The sequence below is a fragment of the Neopelma chrysocephalum genome, unplaced genomic scaffold (assembly GCF_003984885.1).
Source record: "Neopelma chrysocephalum unplaced genomic scaffold, ASM398488v2 Primary Assembly neopelma1_75, whole genome shotgun sequence".
NCBI lineage: Eukaryota > Metazoa > Chordata > Aves > Passeriformes > Pipridae > Neopelma > Neopelma chrysocephalum.
The window spans coordinates 15,005,512-15,023,362 of record NW_020897736.1 but is presented as its reverse complement, the minus strand read 5'-3'; the positions used below and the strand labels follow the sequence as shown (position 1 = coordinate 15,023,362).

The following is a 17,851-nucleotide window of genomic DNA, read 5'->3' as shown; positions in this document are numbered from 1 at the left end:
GGGCCGGGCAGTGGCCGGTGAGCTCTGCCCCCGCCGGTGCCCCGGGCACGCCCCCTCCGGGCAGGCAGGGCTGCTGGTCCTTTAAGCGGGGGCGTGGCCTAACGCCAAGCCCCGCCCCCGGCGCCGCTGGGGTGGCGGAGGGACTGGTGCGCCCCCTGGCGGCGCGTCCCGGCGGTCCCGGTGGTCCCGGCTGTCCCGGTGGTCCCGGCGGTCCCGGCGCGGGCAGCAGTGGCCGCATCCCGGCTCCAGACCTGCCCATCCTGCCCCGCCGCGGGCCGTGAGGAACCGCCGGTCCCGCCCGGCGGCAGGCCCCGGTGCAGCCGCGCCGTCCCGGGGAGCCCCCGCCCAGGAGCGGCTCTGAGCATCCCCCCGAGCCCGACCCCGCACCCCGGGCCGGTCCCGAGCCCCGGCGGCTTCGCGGGGTCCCCGCGGGGCTCAGCCCACCGGGCCGGGCCGCAGCGCCGCCGCGCTTCCGGGGCGGGCGAGGGGCTTCCTGCGGGGCGGCCGCGGTCCCGGGACTGCTCCCGGTGCTGCTCCCGGGCCTCCTCCCGGCCCGGCCCGACTCGCCGCCGGGATGATCAACGCCATCCTGGTGTTCAACAACCACGGGAAGCCGCGGCTCGTCCGCTTCTACCAACACCTGGTGCGGGGCCGGGGCCGGGATCGGTGCGGGGCTGGAGGTGTTGCGGGGCTCGGTGGGGCTGGGGGGGCCCGGAGCCGGGGCGGTCGCTGCGGGGTGGCAGAGCCCGCCGGTGCCCTGGCCGTGTCCTTCGGGATGCCCCGGACTGGCTCCGGGACCGGCCTGTCGCCCGGAACCGCCGGCTCACGGTGTCCCAGGGGCAGCGGGGGTCGCGGGTCCCACGGGTGGGACGTGCCCCCACGGGTGCCCTCGGCTGTGTCCTGCCGGCAGGCGGAGGAGGCCCAGCAGCAGATCATCCGCGACACCTTCCACCTGGTGCTGAAGCGGGATGACCACATCTGCAACTTCCTGGAGTGCGGCAGGTACCGGCCGGGCAGGGCCTGTGCAGGGCTGTGCCTCGCCCAGATGGCCCCCCCAGAGCCCTTCAGCTCTCCCCATGTCCCCACAGCCTGTTCGGCGGCTCGGACTACAAGCTGATCTACCGGCACTATGCCACGCTGTACTTCGTTTTCTGCGTGGACTCCTCGGAGAGCGAGCTGGGCATCCTGGACCTCATCCAGGTGTGTCCCTGCAGGGTCCCATCCCTGAGCACAGCCCCGCCCCAACACCTTTCAGGTGCATTTCGTGCCCGTGGCATCCCCGTGCGAGCCCTGGGAGGCCTGAGGAGCCACTCGGGGGCCGCAGGGGGAAGAGGGGGCTGCACGTGCCCTCTGAGCCCATTCGTGGCCGCTCTGCCTGGGGGCAGAGGGGGAGAAGCCAACCCAAATGAATGGCTTTAAAAAATAGAACCATAGAATCATTTCAGGGTGGAAAAGGCCCTTAAGAGCATCAAGTCCAAAAGTTAATCCTAGAATCATAGAATCCCAGGTTGGCAGGGACCTCAGGGATTGTCTGGTCCAACCTTTCAGTTCAAAGCACAGCGTGGACAAGGCCCAGCACCTTGGCCAGGTGCACCTGAAGGTGTCCAGCGTTGGGGAATCCAATTACTTCCTCTGTAAGATTATTCCGATGGCTGAGTGTTTTGTTTGGGAAAAATTTTCCTTTTGTGTCTAACTGGAATCTCCCCAAGAGGAACTTGTATCCATCACCCTGTGACTTTCCATATGACTCCTTGTATGAAGGGAGTTTCCAGCTTTTTAGCCACCCTTTAAACACCGGGACATGTGGAGAAGATCCCCCCTGAGCCTCCTTTGCTCCAGGCTGAGCCCCCCCAGCTCCCTCAGCTACTCCTGGTGCTCCAGCCCCTTCCCCAGCTCCCTTCCCTTCCCTACACACACTCCAGTCCCTCCATGTGTCTCTTGTCTGAGGGGCCCAGAACTGGACACAGCCCTCGAGGTCTCAGCAGTGCCAGCACAGGGACGGGCACTGCCCTGGCCCTGCTGCCACAGCCCAGAGACCATTGGCCTCCTTGCCCACCTGGACACGCTTGGGCTCATGTTCAGCTTCTGTCACCAGCAGCCCCAGGGCCTTTTACATCTTTCCAGCTGCTCTGCCCCATGCCTGGAGCGTTCCATGGGACTGTGTGACCATCTTGCCTGGTCTCTGTGCTGACTGTCCTTTCTGCTGCCCCAGGTGTTTGTGGAGACACTGGACAAATGCTTTGAGAACGTCTGTGAGCTGGACCTCATCTTCCACATGGACAAGGTGGGTGTTGGGCTCCATGCTGCTCCAGAGCCTGTGCTCCCACAGGCAGGAACTGGCCAGGAAAGTGTGTGGGGTCACTGTGTGGCCAGGGATTGCCATCCTGGGTGGGAAGATTTCAGCCGGAGGTTTTAGAAAGCTGCCCACATTGTGTTCTCTTGGCAAGAGATCCGAGTGCTAGGCTGCTCCGAGCCCAGGGGTGAGCTGTGCCCAGCCATGGAGGTGTTCCAGGGACTGCCACCGGCGCCAGGTGACCGCAGCCAAGTGACAGGGATCTGTGCTCCAGGGCTGTGCTGGTGGAACTGGGCAGGCTCTGGTGTGGTGCTGGGGTGTTCTGCCTCTGCCCCAGCTGTGACACCCATTGGGAGTTGTTAACATTTTACTACAGCTGCAAGGGGAAAAAAGGGAAGGAACAATGGCTGCAGAAAAAAAAGTGAACAAACAATGGGGGTATTTGGAATTCAAAGTGCTGGGTAAACTTTGGTTTGAGCCACAGCCTGTAATGCTTCCTCTTGAGCTGGACTGAGTTTCTGGGCGGAAACCCGTCCCCTTTGATCATCTCCTGGGTCATGAGGCTGAAGATAGCCAGGAATAGATAGCCGGGAATAGGCTTGGAGCAGGGAGAGGCTTGGCTGAGGGTGCTGGGCTTGCGTTGCTGTTGATCAAGATTTTCTTGCTTTGCTGAAGACAAAAACACGTCAACGAAAAAGAGCAGTGGAAAAGAAAAGAGTAAAATGTCCCTTTTCTGTTGGTGATTCCAACTTGGGAACTGGCAGGGAAAGGGAGTGAGCAGGTCTGAGGGGTTTCAGGGAAGGGGAGTGAGCAGGTCTGGGGTGTCTCTGTGTTCCTGGCACCTTATATCAAGCTTTGGTTTTACCGTTTACCCAGCTGTGACCTTTCCGAAATGCCACATGATTATGTTGTCAGCAAAAGCACTTATCAAAGGTTTATCAAAGGAGGAATGAGGGAGGAGCAGCTGTGGGAGAAGCGATGGCAGTTGCCCAGATCACCCCTGCCCGCAGTGGGGGGAGGATGTGCTCATGGGGTCTGGCCCTGTGGCATGACCAGGACCCGGCAGCTTTTTGCTCAGCCTTACTCTCAGTTTACACTGAGCCCTACAGCCGGCCTGCAGCCCCGGAGCAGGGCACCTCATCCCACTGCCTGTCAGCTTTGCCAGCAAGAGCGGGCTCACCCTTCCTCTGACCTCTCCTTCCTGGAAGAACGTTCAGGAGACAGGAATCAGGGAGTTCTGATAGGGGAGACCCTTCAACTCAGTCATCCCAGACCCTCCCAGCCTTGTTTACTTCGCGTCCTGTGCTCCTGCTGCTTCCAAGCTTTGACTTGAGTCTTGGCCACTGTCAGTTGGTCCTCCCGTCTCTTTCTATATTTGGCACGTGTTTATTTCTCGGATGTGCTCATGTTCCTGTGCTTCCAGGAGCTTGGTCACAGAGGGACAGTGTTTGGGGCGCTGGGAATGTGCCAGTGCGTCCTGCTGGGCTCTGGTTTGCACCCCTTGGGTGCCCTGTGCCCTGGCAGGGTTGTGAGTGTCTCCTCAGGCAGGGGCTGACAGGAGTTCAGGTGCAGATTTAGCTGCATCCTGTGATTTCTCTCTTTGCCTTAAGATTCACCTTGCACTACCTGCAGCACAGGGGCTGTGAGACCAGAGCTGCTGCAGATCTGGAGCCCTGTGCCTGCCGTGGGCAGATGAAGGGAGACATTGGTTGGGCACCAGTGACACCAGTGCTTTTAGCTGAGCTTTGGGATCCCCAGCCTCAGAGCTGCAGGGCCCCCCTGTCACATGGGGAGGCTCAGGGGGAGCTGTGCCCACCTCCCGGTCGTGCTTCCCACTTTGGAGAGGAGCACGAGCTGCACTCAGCAGCTGTGGGGTCCTGCAGGGGACACGGATTGCTCAGGAAGTGCTGTGCTTCGGCTTGGAAAACAAAGCTTGCTCAGGATTTCTGCCCCGTTGGTGTTGGGCCAACTTGGGCTGAAGCCAGACCTTGAAGGAACATTTCCTGATGTTCCCAGATGCTGTCGGGCTGTGGGGGCTGCTCGCTCTAGCAGCCGCCGTGTGCGCTGGGGCCAGGCTGTGGGAGGGGGTCCCAGGGCTCTGGGAGTCCCAGGAGCTGCCATGGTGCCCGTGGCTATGCTGATCCTGCACACCTTGCTGCTCTGGGCACTGTTGGAGCAGGATGGACCTCATGGGGAGCCCTGGGATGGATCACCTCAGCGTTGGCACAGAGCTCGGTTTCCCCCTTGGAGCAGGTTTTCTCGTTGTCTTTGTTCTCCCCAGCATTGCCCTGGCAGTGTTTGCCATATGGTGTTGACAAGTGCAGCCTGGCCCTGTGAAGCTGTTAAACAATCTCGTAACCTGACCATGCTCCTGCATGGCCTCTTTCATGGAAGTAACTGGGACCCATAAATCCATAATCTGTGCCGGGAGCTCAGCAGGAGCTGCTGATTGTGCAGGGAATGCCTGGCTGAGCTGGATGCTGGAGTTGAGGGTAGTTGCAGCCACCAGCACAGCCTGGCTGCCACCCTGGGGCTGGTTGGGATTTCTGAGATTGCAAACCACAAGTGGCCCTTTCCCTGTCGTGGCTGTATGATTCCACCAGCCTCCCTTGGCTGTTCCTCCTTGGACCTAAGGAACCCCAGGGAAGGAGTAGACTCCCTTGGCAGTTTTGTGCTTTTTCTGTGCCTATATCACAGTCCTGTCTTTCCTAAGAGACAGTGGAGAAGTTGGGTTCTGGCCTGGCTTTCTGGGGAGAAGGAGCTGCTCCTGGGGAGAAGTGTCCTGCCCAGTGGGGTCCCTGCTGCCTACTGGGGTCCTCTCTAGGACACATTCCTGCTGAGACCTGGCTCCTGGCCCAGGGAGGGATCAGATTTCACTGGATGTGTCAGAAGTGGTGCAGCCAGGCTGTGCCAGCAGGATGGGTTGGATCTGGCCTCTCTGAGGGCTGCCCTGTGCCCGGTGGTTTGTTTGCTCCGGCTTCTGGGGTGGGTGTTTTCTAGAGCAGGGGTGGTAAATAGGGCTGTGGAACTCCCCATGCCAAGGACCATGGCCACCTTCTCATTCTCTGGGCAGCTGAGGAGGGCATGGAGCTGGATTTATCTCCTTAGGGGAGATGCTGGCCCCTGACATGCTTCCATGCCAGCGCTGCGGCCACTGCCAGGCCAGGGGTGGGCTCTCAGCCTTCCTTTCCCTTCCTCCCTCCCTGTTAGGTTCACCACATCCTGCAGGAGATGGTGATCGGTGGGATGGTGCTGGAGACCAACATGAATGAGATCGTGGCACAGGTGGAGGCCCAGGGCAAGCTGGAGAAGGCGGAGGTGAGCGTTGGTGCTGTGGCTTTGCCCCATGGGGCTGATGGACCCTGGGCTGCGAGGGGAGCTGGCCCGTGAGGTCTGGGGTGGGCATGTGGGGGGGTATCTGGGCTACCTGCCTGCCCGAGCCCTCGGGGTGGGGCTGGGGACATCAGCAATTATGCTGTTCAGGAGCATGGGGGAGCTGCCCAAGCATGGGAGTGGCTTTTCCCACCAGGTTAATGTCCTGAGGCAATAAAAGGTTTATTGCCCTATTTGCACTGTCAGTGGTAAGATGCAGCTGCCAGGATGCTGTGGGGCGGGGGCCAGTGGTCACAGTCTCTCTGTCCCCAGGGAGGCCTCTCAGCTGCTCCTTCCCGCGCCGTGTCAGCCGTGAAGAACATCAACCTGCCCGAGATCCCCCGCAACATCAACATCGGGGACATCAACATCAAAGTGCCCAACCTGTCGCAGTTCATGTGAGCGGCCCATGGCAGGGGGCAAGCAGAGCTGGGGTCCCCGGCTCCTCTCAGGGGCTGCCTGTGTGGTACCCAGGGGCCGGTGTTGCCAGGATGCCTGGGCTGACCGAGGGCAGGGAGCAGAGGCAGGGCTCAGAGAATGGGATGGAGGGTCTCTCACCCTGGACCTCAGTTCTGCTCTCTGGTCCCTCAAGAAGGAGAGTGCCCTTCCTTCCCCTCCCTCCCCGTGGAAGTGCAACCTCTCCTCGCTGTGGGGAAGAGCCAGTTCCTGCCTCTCCCAGGATTCTTGGGATTCCCAGTGGTAAATGCATGCCTGTAGTGATGGCTTCGTCAGGAGCTGCAGGTTGTCTCCTCCATCCTCCTGGCCATGGCTGTCCCCTGCCCTGGTCCTACTCACTGGGATGGGCCCCAGCTAGGTGGGGGTCACTCCTGGGAGCTGCTGCAAACCCTGGGGACAGTGTGGGGGGGACCTACTGGAGCGGGGACATGGCAGCGAGAGGGATGGGAGCTGAGTGAGCTGGGGGATGAGCAGATGGCAGCTCACAGGGTCAGGCCAGGCTGGGGCTGCTTGAGTGTGTTCCTGTGTCCCAATAAACTGCCCTTGAACCCGTGTCTGTGTCTGCTGTGGGTACCGCTGGCCAGGCCCCTGTGGGAGCACCAGGAGTGGGCCAGGGGGCTCTGGGCAGCTCTCCTGGGGCAGCTGCAGCCCTGGGGGGCTTTGGGCTGGTGGAGGCCCAGGAGGTGGAAAAGGGAGCCCAGGACATCCCAGGGGAGGGTGGGGGGCTTAGGGCAGTGTTGCTGGCTGCACTCTCTGCTTCTGGAGCAGGTGGAGGGAGGGTGATGGCCTGGTTTGGGCTGTGACAGTGGCATCCCCGGCTTTGAGCCTTTGGCATGTCACCCCCTGCCAGTGTTCCTGCCCTCTCCCTGCTGCAGAACATCTGGGCAGAGCAGCCATGAGCCCTGATGGCTTGGTGGCTGTGTGGGGGCTGTGGGACTGGGGTCCCCTGAGGCCAGGGGCGAGTGTGGCTGGTCCTGGGGGCCACAGTGACCTCCAGGCTCCTCCAGCCATGTGCCCCACGCCCCTGGCTCCACTGCAGCTGCATCTGGCCACCAGCCCCCGGGGCTGGCCGAGGGCCCTTCCTCTGCTCCCCAGCTGTGCTCCGGGCTCTGCATCCACTTCCCCTGGCAGGGAAACCGTGACTCTGCCTGGAAGGAATTTTCCTGTCGTTTCCCCTCCCTGCAGCTTAACCCCTCCCCAGCTGGCCACCAGCCACACCAGTGCTCCTGGAGGTCAAGGAGCCAGGCAACCTGCTGAGTCCTCTTCTCTGCTGGCCCTCCTCCTCCTCCTCCTCCTCCTGCCAGGACAGGCAGCGAAGGGTGCAGGTGAGCGATGTGTGGGCCATGTCCTGGGGCTGGGACTCGGGGTCTGGCAGCACTGGGATGGTTGGAGGGGAAAGCTCTGGCTTGCCCCAGGGTGAGGTGCTGGTTCCTACTCTGCGCCAGCCCGGGGGCTCGGTGGGCCAGGGGGTCGGCTGCCCTGGGTCATCATGTCTTTGGTCCCACACCGCAGCACCCCAGTGCCGGTGGGAGATGTGTCCGGCCACACGTGCTTCCTCCACGGCTCCGGTAGCGGCTTCTTGCCCTGTCCCGCGTCTGGCCGGCGCCTCAGCCCCGCGGCTCTGCGGGAGGCTGGAGACCGGGGACCGTGCTGGGGGCGGGGGATCCCCTCTGCCGCCCCCGGGTGCTCCCTCTCCTCAAGCCTCGGTTCACCGAGGACGCGCTGGGCTGAACCCCTGGCCCCCTATTTCCCCGCCCGCGGGGCTGCAGCCCCGACCTCGGTGGCGGTGGGTCGTGCGGGAGCTGTGAGAGCCCGGCGCTGGCAGCTACCTGGTGTCGTGCCTGGAGGGGCTGCCTGGGGTTACCGGAGCCCTCCCACACCCCAGAGCGAGCGGGGGGCCCGCAGCGTGTGCAGGGCAGGGCCTGCCCGGAGTCTCAGCGCTCCCTCTCCGAGCTGCCTGCGTGGTCCGGAGATGGGAGATGGGGCTGGATCCTGGGGATGACTCCCGGCGGCTCCCGGCCCCAAGCCCACTGCCCGCCCCAGTCGGGCTGTGCTGTGACACTCAAGGGTGCCGGGCTTCGCTGAGCTCAGCCAGGGTTTGCCTGCCACAGCATGTTCCCAAACCCAGACCCCCTCCCCAGCACCTGGGAGTGCTGCACCCCGAGCACAGCGCCGTGACTGCCCGCGGGGAGCATTGCTGAACCCCCGCGGCCAGGGTAGGGGGTGCCAGCTGTGCCTGGGGTACAGGGGGCTGGGTTGGGGAGATGAGCGGGGGCACCCGAGCACGGACACCGTTCCTGGGGTGTCGGGGTGCTGCAGGGGTTGTGGGGAGGGGGCACAGCCCGGCTCGGTGACTGCCGGGTGATGGTTTGTCCCCTTCTAGCCACCCCCGCGCTGACTGTCCTGGCCGGGGCTGGTGTGAGGGAGGAGACCCCCAGCAGGACCCCGGCGAGCTCCTGGCTGTAGGGGCTGGATGGGTGGGGCTGGTTCAACGCAGCAGAGACACGGGACGCGCACACCCGGCTAACGCCTCCGGGCTGGGGCGGTGGGGGTCCCACAGCCCCGGGAGTCCCGAGGGTGGTCCCAGGAGTCTCGCAGCCCCGGGGGTCGCTTTCTGCTCAGGGACGGAGGCACCTTCTCCCCGCTCAGAGCTGCCTCCTCAGCCTGTTCCAGTGCGGGGGGACCCCAAGCCCGTGTCTGCCGCACCCCGCTGCCCCGAGCCGTGCCCCCGCCCCGCCGGCCAGCAGCCACGGGGCTAAGGGGACGAGAGCTCGGTGTTCCTGCCCTGGAGCTCTGGAGGAAACTTTCCTTCTCCTGGAGCTGAAAGCACGGAGCTGAGACGGACAGAGCCGCGTGCAGGCAGGGGGACCGGAGGGGTGCAGGCAGGGGGACCGGAGGGATGGAGGCAGGGTGCAGGAAGCGGGGCAGGGCGGACAGGACCCTGTTGCTCCTAGCTGCCCACGGCTGAGCGCGGGAAGGTGAGTGGGAGTTCCACCGCCGCACAGACCGCGGGGGTGGGGACAGACCCCGAACCGAGGGTCCGGGGGGTGGGTTGGAGCGGGCCGAGTCAGGGAAGGGGCTGTGGAGGTGCACAGGGGCCGGCGGGGGCTGTGGGGTGTGGGGCGAGCAGTGGGGTTCACATACATGGAGGTTATGGAGCCCGTATTCAATGGGGAGGGTTGGGGGGTCTGCGGGGGTGCATGAAGGTGTGGGGGGCTCTGGGGGGTGTCAGGCTTTGGCGCGTGTGGGGCCAAATCTCAAGGGACCCATGTGCCCATATGGGTGATGCCCAACATCTGTGCCACATATGGGACATGGGACACGTGTGTGTGCTGCTGTGGACTCCATGGAGGGGGCTTCTGGGGGGGCAGGATCCTGCAGGCACTGGGGCAGTGGGTGTGGATGCCATGGGGCAGTGTAGAAGCCTGAGGAGGGGTCTGGCTGGAGTTAACAGGGATCAGCATTGGGGTGAGCGGGGGTGGGTGCCTGACTGCCATGCCTGAGGGGCTGTGGGGAGGGCCATTGTGCCCATCAGTGCAGGATGGAGGGTGTGCAGGGTGCCTGGCACACTCCCAGCCAGCTGTAGCCCCTGGTCCTGGGGGCCTGTCCCCAAATCCGTAGCCTTTGGCCAAAGCCAGGGCAGGGATCGGGCTGAGCAAGCCAGCGGTGACCACTGGGCCAGGGGATGGCCTGGCTGTGCCAACCAGGGGATGCCAGGGATGCTGCAGCATCTAGAGTGATTTGTGCCAGGCACAGTGATCCCCATGGATGCGGCTGCGTGCTGTCAGGGACAGGGCAGGGCTCCCTGAGGACACCCCTTGCCCTGTCCCAGTTTGCCCTTTGCCTCGGCTGTGGCTCCTGTCAGCACCTGCCCGTGTCTCCCTATCTCCTGGATCTTGGGAACAGGAGTTTCTGTTCCCATTGTGTGACAGGATGTGTCACCTCCCCACCCTGCCCTGAGTGGGGACCTTACACGTGCCCACTGGGGCTGGGCTCACCAGGATGGAATTTGACCCCGGTGCCACCACGTTCATGCCCCTGGACTTTGAGAGGGCTGTGGGCAGAGTGGGCTCCTCCCAGGCTCCCTGCATGCTGCCAGACCTCTGTGCTGACCCCCACGCCCCCCACTTTCTCTGGTGGGGGGGGCAGCCTGTCAGCTGTGCCCCTTGCTGGTAGGGGTCATCTGGGACTCCCCAACAGCAGTTTGCACCCTGTCACTCGAGAGCAAGCGGGGTGACACTGAGCCCGCGTAGGGGCTCGACTGATGGTGACACCCACTGTGCCCTGCATCATGGTGGGAATTTGGCCACGGGCTGTGACCACCCTCTCTGTGCTCCTATTGCAGAGCCAGGCGAGTGCTAGGGAGGGACCCTGGGGGTCCTGGCCCGCAGCTCACACCGACGGTGTGACCCCCCGCCACCGGCTCTGCCCCTGCTTGCAGCGGCGCTGGGTGTTGGTGCTCCTGCCAGGCTGGGGGGTGGGCAGGTGGAAAGATCATGCCAGGGGCTGCCGCCGCCCTGAGCTCCATGGCCATTTAATCCTTCACCCATTAACTTGGACTAATAAACCTTGTGGGAGCAAGAGGCTAAAAGCCGCACCCGTGCCAGTGTTGCCTCCACCAGCTCTGCTCCCGCTGCCCACCATGGCAGCCGGCTTCTTCATCAGCAAGAGTGTGGGCATTGTGGCCATCGTGCTGGGCCTGGGGGCCGTGGCCACCATCATCGCGCTCTCGGTGGTGTATGCCCAGGAGAAGAACAAGGGGACGTCGAATCCAGACACCAACAGCACGCCCGGCCCTGGCACCACCACCACCGTTGCCCCCAACAACCCCTGGAACCGGTGGAGGCTGCCAGCCACGCTGAAGCCGGAGATCTACGAGGTGTCCCTGCAGCCCTTCCTGACGCCCGATGCCAACAACATGTACATCTTCAAGGGCAACAGCAGTGTGGTCTTTGTCTGTGTGGAAGCCACCAACCTCATCCTCATCCACAGCAACAAGCTGAACTACACCATGCAGGGCTCCTTCCATGCCACGCTGCAGGCGGAGGACGGCGGCACAGCCCCCTCCATCTCCCGCACCTGGTTGGAGACCCTCACCCAGTACCTGGTGGTGGAGCTCACTGCTCCCCTGCAGCAGGGCCAGAGGTACCGGCTGTCCAGCAGCTTCACTGGAGAGCTGGCCGACGACCTGGCTGGCTTCTACCGCAGCGAGTACACTGACGAGTCGGGCACCAAGTAGGTGGAGGGCTGGGGACAGTGTGAAGGGCACAGAGCTGGCCTGGGGTGGCAGTGGGAAGGGGAATGGGGGCCACAGGGTGGGCACAGGGTGGGAGGGCACGGGCTGGCTTTGGGGCTCCTCTCATCCCCACGCTGCCCCAGCAGGGATGGGAGCAGGGGAACTGGGGGGTGTAGCTTCTACAGGGCCCCCTGGGACTGACAGGGTTGGCTTGCAGGCACGTGGTGGCCACCACGCAGATGCAGGCGGCCGACGCGCGCAAAGCCTTCCCCTGCTTCGATGAGCCGGCCATGAAAGCCAACTTCACAGTGACACTGATCCACCCCTCCAACTACACGGCCCTTTCCAACATGCCCGTCAAGAGTGAGTGGGGTGGTGGGATCCTGGAGGGGGGCTGGGGGCCTGGCAGGGCTGCAGGGTGACCCTCTGCTCCCTGCAGGCACCAGGCGGGAGATGATGGGCGAGCAGAGCTGGAATGTCACAGAGTTTGAAACCACCCCCAGGATGTCCACATACCTGCTGGCCTTCATTGTCAGCCAGTTCAGCTCCGTGACGGACGATTCGGGGAACGTAACGGTAGGCTGGGGTGTGAGCACCCCCTTCCCACCTGGGCTGAGCCTGGGCTGCTGCTGAGCCTTGCATCTCTCTTCTCCAGATTAGCATCTGGGGCCGCCCCGAAGCCATTGCTGAGGGCCAGGGCAGCTATGCACTCAGCGTCACCGGCGACATCCTCACCTTCTTTGAAGGGCATTACAGCACGCCGTACCCGCTCCCAAAGTCTGGTGGGTGCTGTGGGGCATCTGGGACGCTGGGTTGAGGTGCCTGCGGCGGGGGGGGGCAGGTGGAACCTCGTCAGCAAGGCAGTGATGGGACCTCTTTGTCCCCAGACCAGGTCGGGCTCCCCGACTTCAATGCAGGCGCAATGGAGAACTGGGGGCTGGTGACCTACCGGGAGAACTCGCTGCTCTTCGATGACAGGTACTCCTCCGCCAGCAACAAGGAGCGGGTGGCGACCGTCATCGCCCATGAGCTGGCACACCAGGTACCCACTGCGCCCCCTGCCCACCCCCTCCCCACCCCCAGGGCTGATGGCTGGTGGCTGATGGGGTGTTGTGCCCCCCACAGTGGTTTGGGAACCTGGTGACGCTGCGGTGGTGGAATGACCTGTGGCTGAACGAGGGCTTCGCCTCGTACGTGGAGTACCTGGGCGCTGACTGGGTCGAACCCTCCTGGAGCATTGTGAGCACTGGGAACAGCGGGCAGGGGCGTGGGCAGGGGGAGCAGGCACCCCGAGGGCTGCCCTGGTGCCAGGGGGTGCACGCAGGGCTGAGGCGGGTGCTGCCGCTCCCCTGCAGAAAGACCTGATGGTGCTGAATGAGGTGCATGCAGTGATGGCGACAGACGCCCTGACCACCTCCCACCCGCTCTCCTTCCGCGAGGATGAGATCAACACCCCGGCCCAGATCAGCGAGGTCTTTGACAGCATCGCCTACAGCAAGGTGGGAACGCGGGCACCCTGGGGCAGGGGGTGGGCTGCAGGGTGTCCCTGGGGTCTCTGACCTGCCGTCCCTGCAGGGAGCGTCAGTGCTGCGTATGCTCTCGGACTTCCTCACCGAAAACATCTTCAAAGAGGGGCTGCAGGTGAGACACTGCTGGTGCCAGGGGGCAGCAAGCCCAGTGCAGGGTGGGCATCCCATGGTAGGGGCCTCCCTGGGTACTCTGGGGGTGTCCCACACCCCAGACCTGCCCCTGCCCACCCATCTCTCCCGGTGCCCTCCCACAGTCCTACCTCCACACCTTCGCCTACAACAACACCGTCTACACTGACCTCTGGGTCCATCTGCAAGAGGTAGGAGGGGGCTGGTGTTCGAGCTGCTCCCCCAGACCCAGCTCTGGGGGGCTGCCTGCTGGGACAGGGTCCCCTGTGCTGGGCGAGGGGTGCAGCGCTGGCTGAGCCCTGTGGCCCTGTGCCCCTGGCCCCGGTGACCAGCGGTGTTGCCATCCCCTCAGGCGGTGGACAAGAACAAGGTCCAACTGCCTGACACCATCAGCAACATCATGGACCGCTGGACGCTGCAGATGGGCTTCCCCGTGGTAACTGCCAACACCCTCAGCGGCACCATCAGCCAGACCCACTTCCTGCTGGACCCCAATTCCCACGTGGACAGACCCTCTGTCTTCAAGTGAGTGGAACAGGGTCCAGCAGCAGGGGACCGGGGACCGGGGGGTCATGGGGTATGGGCCAGTCCCATCGCCTGTCTGTCCCTGGCACAGCTACACCTGGATCGTCCCCATCACCTGGATGACACGTAGTGGCACTGTGAATGACAGGTACTGGCTGACCAAAGCCACAGGTACGGTGTGTCCTGGCTGTGAATGGTGGTTTTGCTGCCACCTCCCCTGCTCTGGCACAGTTTGGGGTCCCTTGGGGGGTACCTCAACCACCTGGGTGGTGGGGGCTGAGCTTGCCCCCCCCCAGCGGGTGGGGTCAGCTCCAGCAGAGCCTACTGTCCCCTTCCAGACACCAACAATGCGTTCAAGGTTGACAGTCCCAACTGGCTCCTGCTGAACCTCGATGTCAGTGGATACTTCCGTGTCAACTACAACCAGGAGAACTGGGACCAGCTCCTCAACCAGCTCAGTACCGACCACACGGTATGCAGGGCAGCCAGGGCTGCAGCGTGGGACCCCACCCCACATCCCCCATGCACCCCGCATCCCGCTCAGGGCTGCCCTGAGATGCTGCCTTCGTCCTCTTCCAGGTCTTCCCTGTGATCAACCGTGCCCAGATCATCGATGACGCCTTTAACCTGGCCAGGTGAGCTCTGCTGGGTGCTCTGAGTGCCACAAGGGCAAGGGGCTGGGTGGGGTGGGCACCCTGAGGTGGGCAGTGGTGGTGGGGCCGGGGAGCTGACGCTGCCCTCACCTTGACAGGGCCAAGTACGTCAACGTGACCCTGGCCCTGAGCACGACGCGGTTCCTGAGCCAGGAGACAGAGTACATGCCCTGGGCGGCAGCGCTCAGCAACCTCCGGTACTTCCAGCTGATGTTCGACCGCAGCGAGGTCTTTGGGGCCATGACGGTGAGCGGTGCCACCCCACAAGCCGGGGGTGAGGGGACAGGGCAGCCCCTGCAGCGGGGTAGGGGCTGCTGCCAGTGCCACTGGGTGCTGACCTGCTCCTGCCCTCTAGAAATACATTCAGAAGCAGGTGACTCCTCTCTTCAACCACTACAAGACCATCACCAGCAACTGGACCACAATCCCCAGTGACCTGATGGACCAGTAAGTGCTGTGGCCCTGGGGCTGGGCTGGACCCCCAGAGTCTCCCCACCTACACTGAGGAGAGGGCACGGCCCCACCCGCAGCTGTGCCAGCTGGTGGGTGCCCCGTGCTGGACTCCAGCCTCATGGCCCCTCTCTCCCCAGGTACAATGAGGTCAATGCCATCAGCACCGCCTGCTCATACGGCATCACTGAGTGCCAGGAGTTGGCCAAGCAATACTTGAGCCAGTGGCAGCAAAACATCAGCAACAACCCGTGAGTCCCCAGGGAGCCCCGGCACTGTGTGTGTGGCTGGGCTGGGCACGGCGGGGGGTCCCAGCACTGACGGCTCTTACTCCGTTCAACAGAGTTCCCCCGAACCTGCGCTCGGCCATCTACTGCAGCATGGTGGCCACGGGCGGGGAGGAGGCGTGGAATTTCCTCTGGGCAAGGTTCGAGGAGGCCTTCGTCGTGTCCGAGGCTGACAAGCTCCGCACAGCCCTCGCCTGCAGCCCCCACTCCTGGATCCTCAGCCGGTGGGTGCAGGGTCCATTGGACGTCATGGCGGTGCCCCCACCAGCCCCTCACCCCACATTGTGTCTGCTGCCCCTGCCAGCCCCTCACCCAACGCTGTGTCCTCCCAGGTACCTGGAGTACACCATTGACCCCACAAAGATCAGGAAGCAGGATGCCACCTCCACCATCAACAGCATTGCCAGCAATGTGGTAGGGCAGCCCCTGGCCTGGGACTTCATCCGTGGCAACTGGAGGACTCTCTTCAGCCAGTGAGAACTGCAGGGGGCTGGGGGCATCCCTGTCTGCCCACACCCACTGTTCTTTCCTTTGTCCCCTCCGCTGTGGCTCAGCGGGACCCCCAACTCAGCACCCCTCTGCTTTCCCAGGTACGGGGGTGGCTCCTTCTCCTTCTCCCGCCTGATTTTATCTGTGACCCAGCGTTTTTCCTCCGAGTTTGAGCTGCAGCAGGTAAGGCTGGACCCTGGCGGGGGAACCCTGGGCATGGGGACCCCAGCCCCAGCAGAGAGGGGGATTCCTGCCCCTCGTGTGCCCAGGGCTCCAGGCAGCTTCTGTCCCTGCCATGGGGCTGCTAGAAGGCTGCTAGGGTGGTGCTGGGGCCTCCCAAGGGTTGTTGAAGTGCTCCTGAAGTGCCATGGGGGCTGCTGGAGTGCTCCTGGAGGCTGCTGAGGTGGTGCTGGGGGCCTCCCAAGGGCTGTCAGGATGCTACTGGGGCCCTCAGGATGATGTTGAGTAGTGTTGGGGGCTTCTGGGGTGGTGCTGGGTGCTGTCGGGCTGCTCCTAAGGGCTGTTGGGGTTCTGCCAGGGAGCTGCTGAGAGCTGCTGGGGTGGTGCTGGGGTGCTCACAGGGGTTGTCAGGGGCTATTGGGGTGCTCCTGGTGGGGTGGTGTTGGGGTGGTGTTGGGGTGGTGCCGGGGGCTGCCAGGGGGTCCTGGGGGCTACCAGGGGCTGCTGGGGTCTGCCAGGGGCTGCCAGGCCTGCCCCCACCCTGCTCCAGCCCCTTCTCTGCCTGGCAGCTGGAGCAGTTCAAGGCAGACAACCAGGACATCGGGTTTGGGTCGGGGACGCGGGCGCTGGAGCAGGCGCTGGAGCGGACCCGCACCAACATCGACTGGGTGAAGGAGAACCGGGCAACAGTGCTGAGCTGGTTCCAGGGCGAGACCAGATAACGATGCCTGCCCTCCCCCTGCCACCGGGACAGACCCTCGCCCACTCCCACCTCTGTTCATCGTGGCACTGAGCCCCCTGTGCCCCAGTCCCCCCCCGCCAGTGGGGGGCCTGACGCCTGGTTAATGGGCAGTAGGGTCATGGAGGGCTCAGGGCGGGAGGGATGTTGTGCTGGTGCAGCTGTGGGAGTGTGTAAATAAAAGGCTTGTCCAGTTTCCTGGACTGGGTGCTGGGGGGCTGCGCTGCAGGGACTTGGAGGGGCTGGGCAGGAAGTGCCAGGGACCCTGCGGCAGACACGGGGCCATAAGCCCCCCGGGCCGTTAGGAGCCTAGTGCTAAGTGGCTCTGGGGGCTTCACTGACGCCAGCCCCCGGGCCCCCCGTCTGACGGCTGTGTGTGAGCTCTCCTGCCGGGCCCCGCTCGGGGGGCTGCGTGCCCACTCCCCCCCAGCTGGCGCTGGGACCCCTCTGCCTGTCCCCCGCTCTGGGCAGGTGCTGTGGGGTCAGGGCAGGGGGCACCGGGGTGGCTGTGACAGTCAGGAAGGACTATCCCCCGTGGGCTACCCCAGACCCCAAAGGAACGGAGCTGTCTTTGGGCACAGGGAAGGGACAGGACCCCCGGGGGGCTGGGAGCTCAGTGGGGCTGGAGACACCTCGGGTGGTGGGTCCCTCTGCTGCTCCAGCCCTGGGAGAAATCCGGACTGGGGGTGGCCTGGGAGAGGACACTGAGCCCCCAGCCCAGGGGAGCACCTGGCTGTGTGTGTGGGGTACCAGGCTGAGGGGTGCCCCCAGCCCTGCCCATGCTGAGGTGCAGGCAGTGGGTGCAGCAGTAATGGGTGGGGTGCAGTGGTTTGTGGCAGCTTTAATGAGGACCCTGGTGTCTGTCCTGTCCCGCGGAGCTCCGTGGCACGGCCGTGCCACCGACACATGGCCAAGCCACTGTCCCACTTCCATGCCTCCCTCCCTGTGTGGTCTCTGTCCCGGGGTACAGGGTCAGCTGTGCTGTGCTGGGGGGCAGTTGGGCAGGAGAAGGGCTGGGGGGGGGGCTGGGGAAACGAGCCCGTCCAGGGCCGAGGGGCTGCTGAGCTGTGTGGGAAGGGCTGTGTGAGGTGCGTGGCTGTGGGATACCCGGTGCCCCCTGCCTTGCACCCCATGTGGACTGTCCCCCACCCCAACCCAGGGCTGCGGTAGCAGGGGCTGGGCTGGGGAGGGGCTGTGGGTACCTGGTGGTGTGCAGGCAGCTGGGAGCCAGGCGCAGGGGTCCTGGGGTGCCCTGTGTCCATCAGTCCTGTCCTGTGAAGCTCCCAGCAGCAGGAGGAAGCCATCCTGGTCCCCATGGCTGTGGCACGTTGCTGGCAATGCTCCAGGGGGATCACTGCTCCAAGGCTGCACAGCAGTGATGACCAGGACCCTGTGATGTGGCTGGGGGTCCTCTGCAACTCTAGGGGCATCTCTGCAGCAGAAATGTAGGGTGACAATCAATCCCCAGGTCTCTAACCCTGTATCCGGACCCCCAAACACCTCTGGGGGAGTC

The 17,851-nt window shown here is 64.1% G+C and overlaps 2 protein-coding genes across 2 annotated transcripts; both read left to right on the top strand.

Annotated features, from left to right (window-relative positions):
- The first annotated feature begins 457 nt into the window (after nt 1-457).
- Nucleotides 458-6,673, top strand: LOC113970081 (AP-3 complex subunit sigma-2). Its single transcript, XM_027688594.1, has 6 exons — nt 458-643; nt 911-1,002; nt 1,089-1,200; nt 2,213-2,284; nt 5,504-5,611; nt 5,939-6,673. Exons 1-6 carry the CDS (start codon nt 575-577, stop codon nt 6,065-6,067), a joined length of 582 nt encoding a protein of 193 aa, XP_027544395.1. The 5' UTR covers nt 458-574; the 3' UTR covers nt 6,068-6,673.
- Nucleotides 6,674-10,666: 3,993 nt separating this feature from the next.
- ANPEP (alanyl aminopeptidase, membrane) lies at nt 10,667-16,534 on the top strand. The gene is made up of 20 exons (XM_027688563.1): nt 10,667-11,356; nt 11,575-11,720; nt 11,797-11,933; nt 12,013-12,139; nt 12,245-12,399; nt 12,483-12,596; nt 12,713-12,856; nt 12,933-12,998; nt 13,141-13,206; nt 13,368-13,540; nt 13,632-13,711; nt 13,879-14,012; nt 14,120-14,175; nt 14,292-14,439; nt 14,549-14,640; nt 14,784-14,894; nt 14,987-15,154; nt 15,263-15,403; nt 15,521-15,602; nt 16,169-16,534. The coding sequence occupies exons 1-20, from the start codon at nt 10,764-10,766 to the stop codon at nt 16,319-16,321; spliced, it is 2,886 nt and encodes a 961-aa protein (XP_027544364.1). The 5' UTR covers nt 10,667-10,763; the 3' UTR covers nt 16,322-16,534.
- The last annotated feature ends 1,317 nt before the right edge of the window (nt 16,535-17,851 follow it).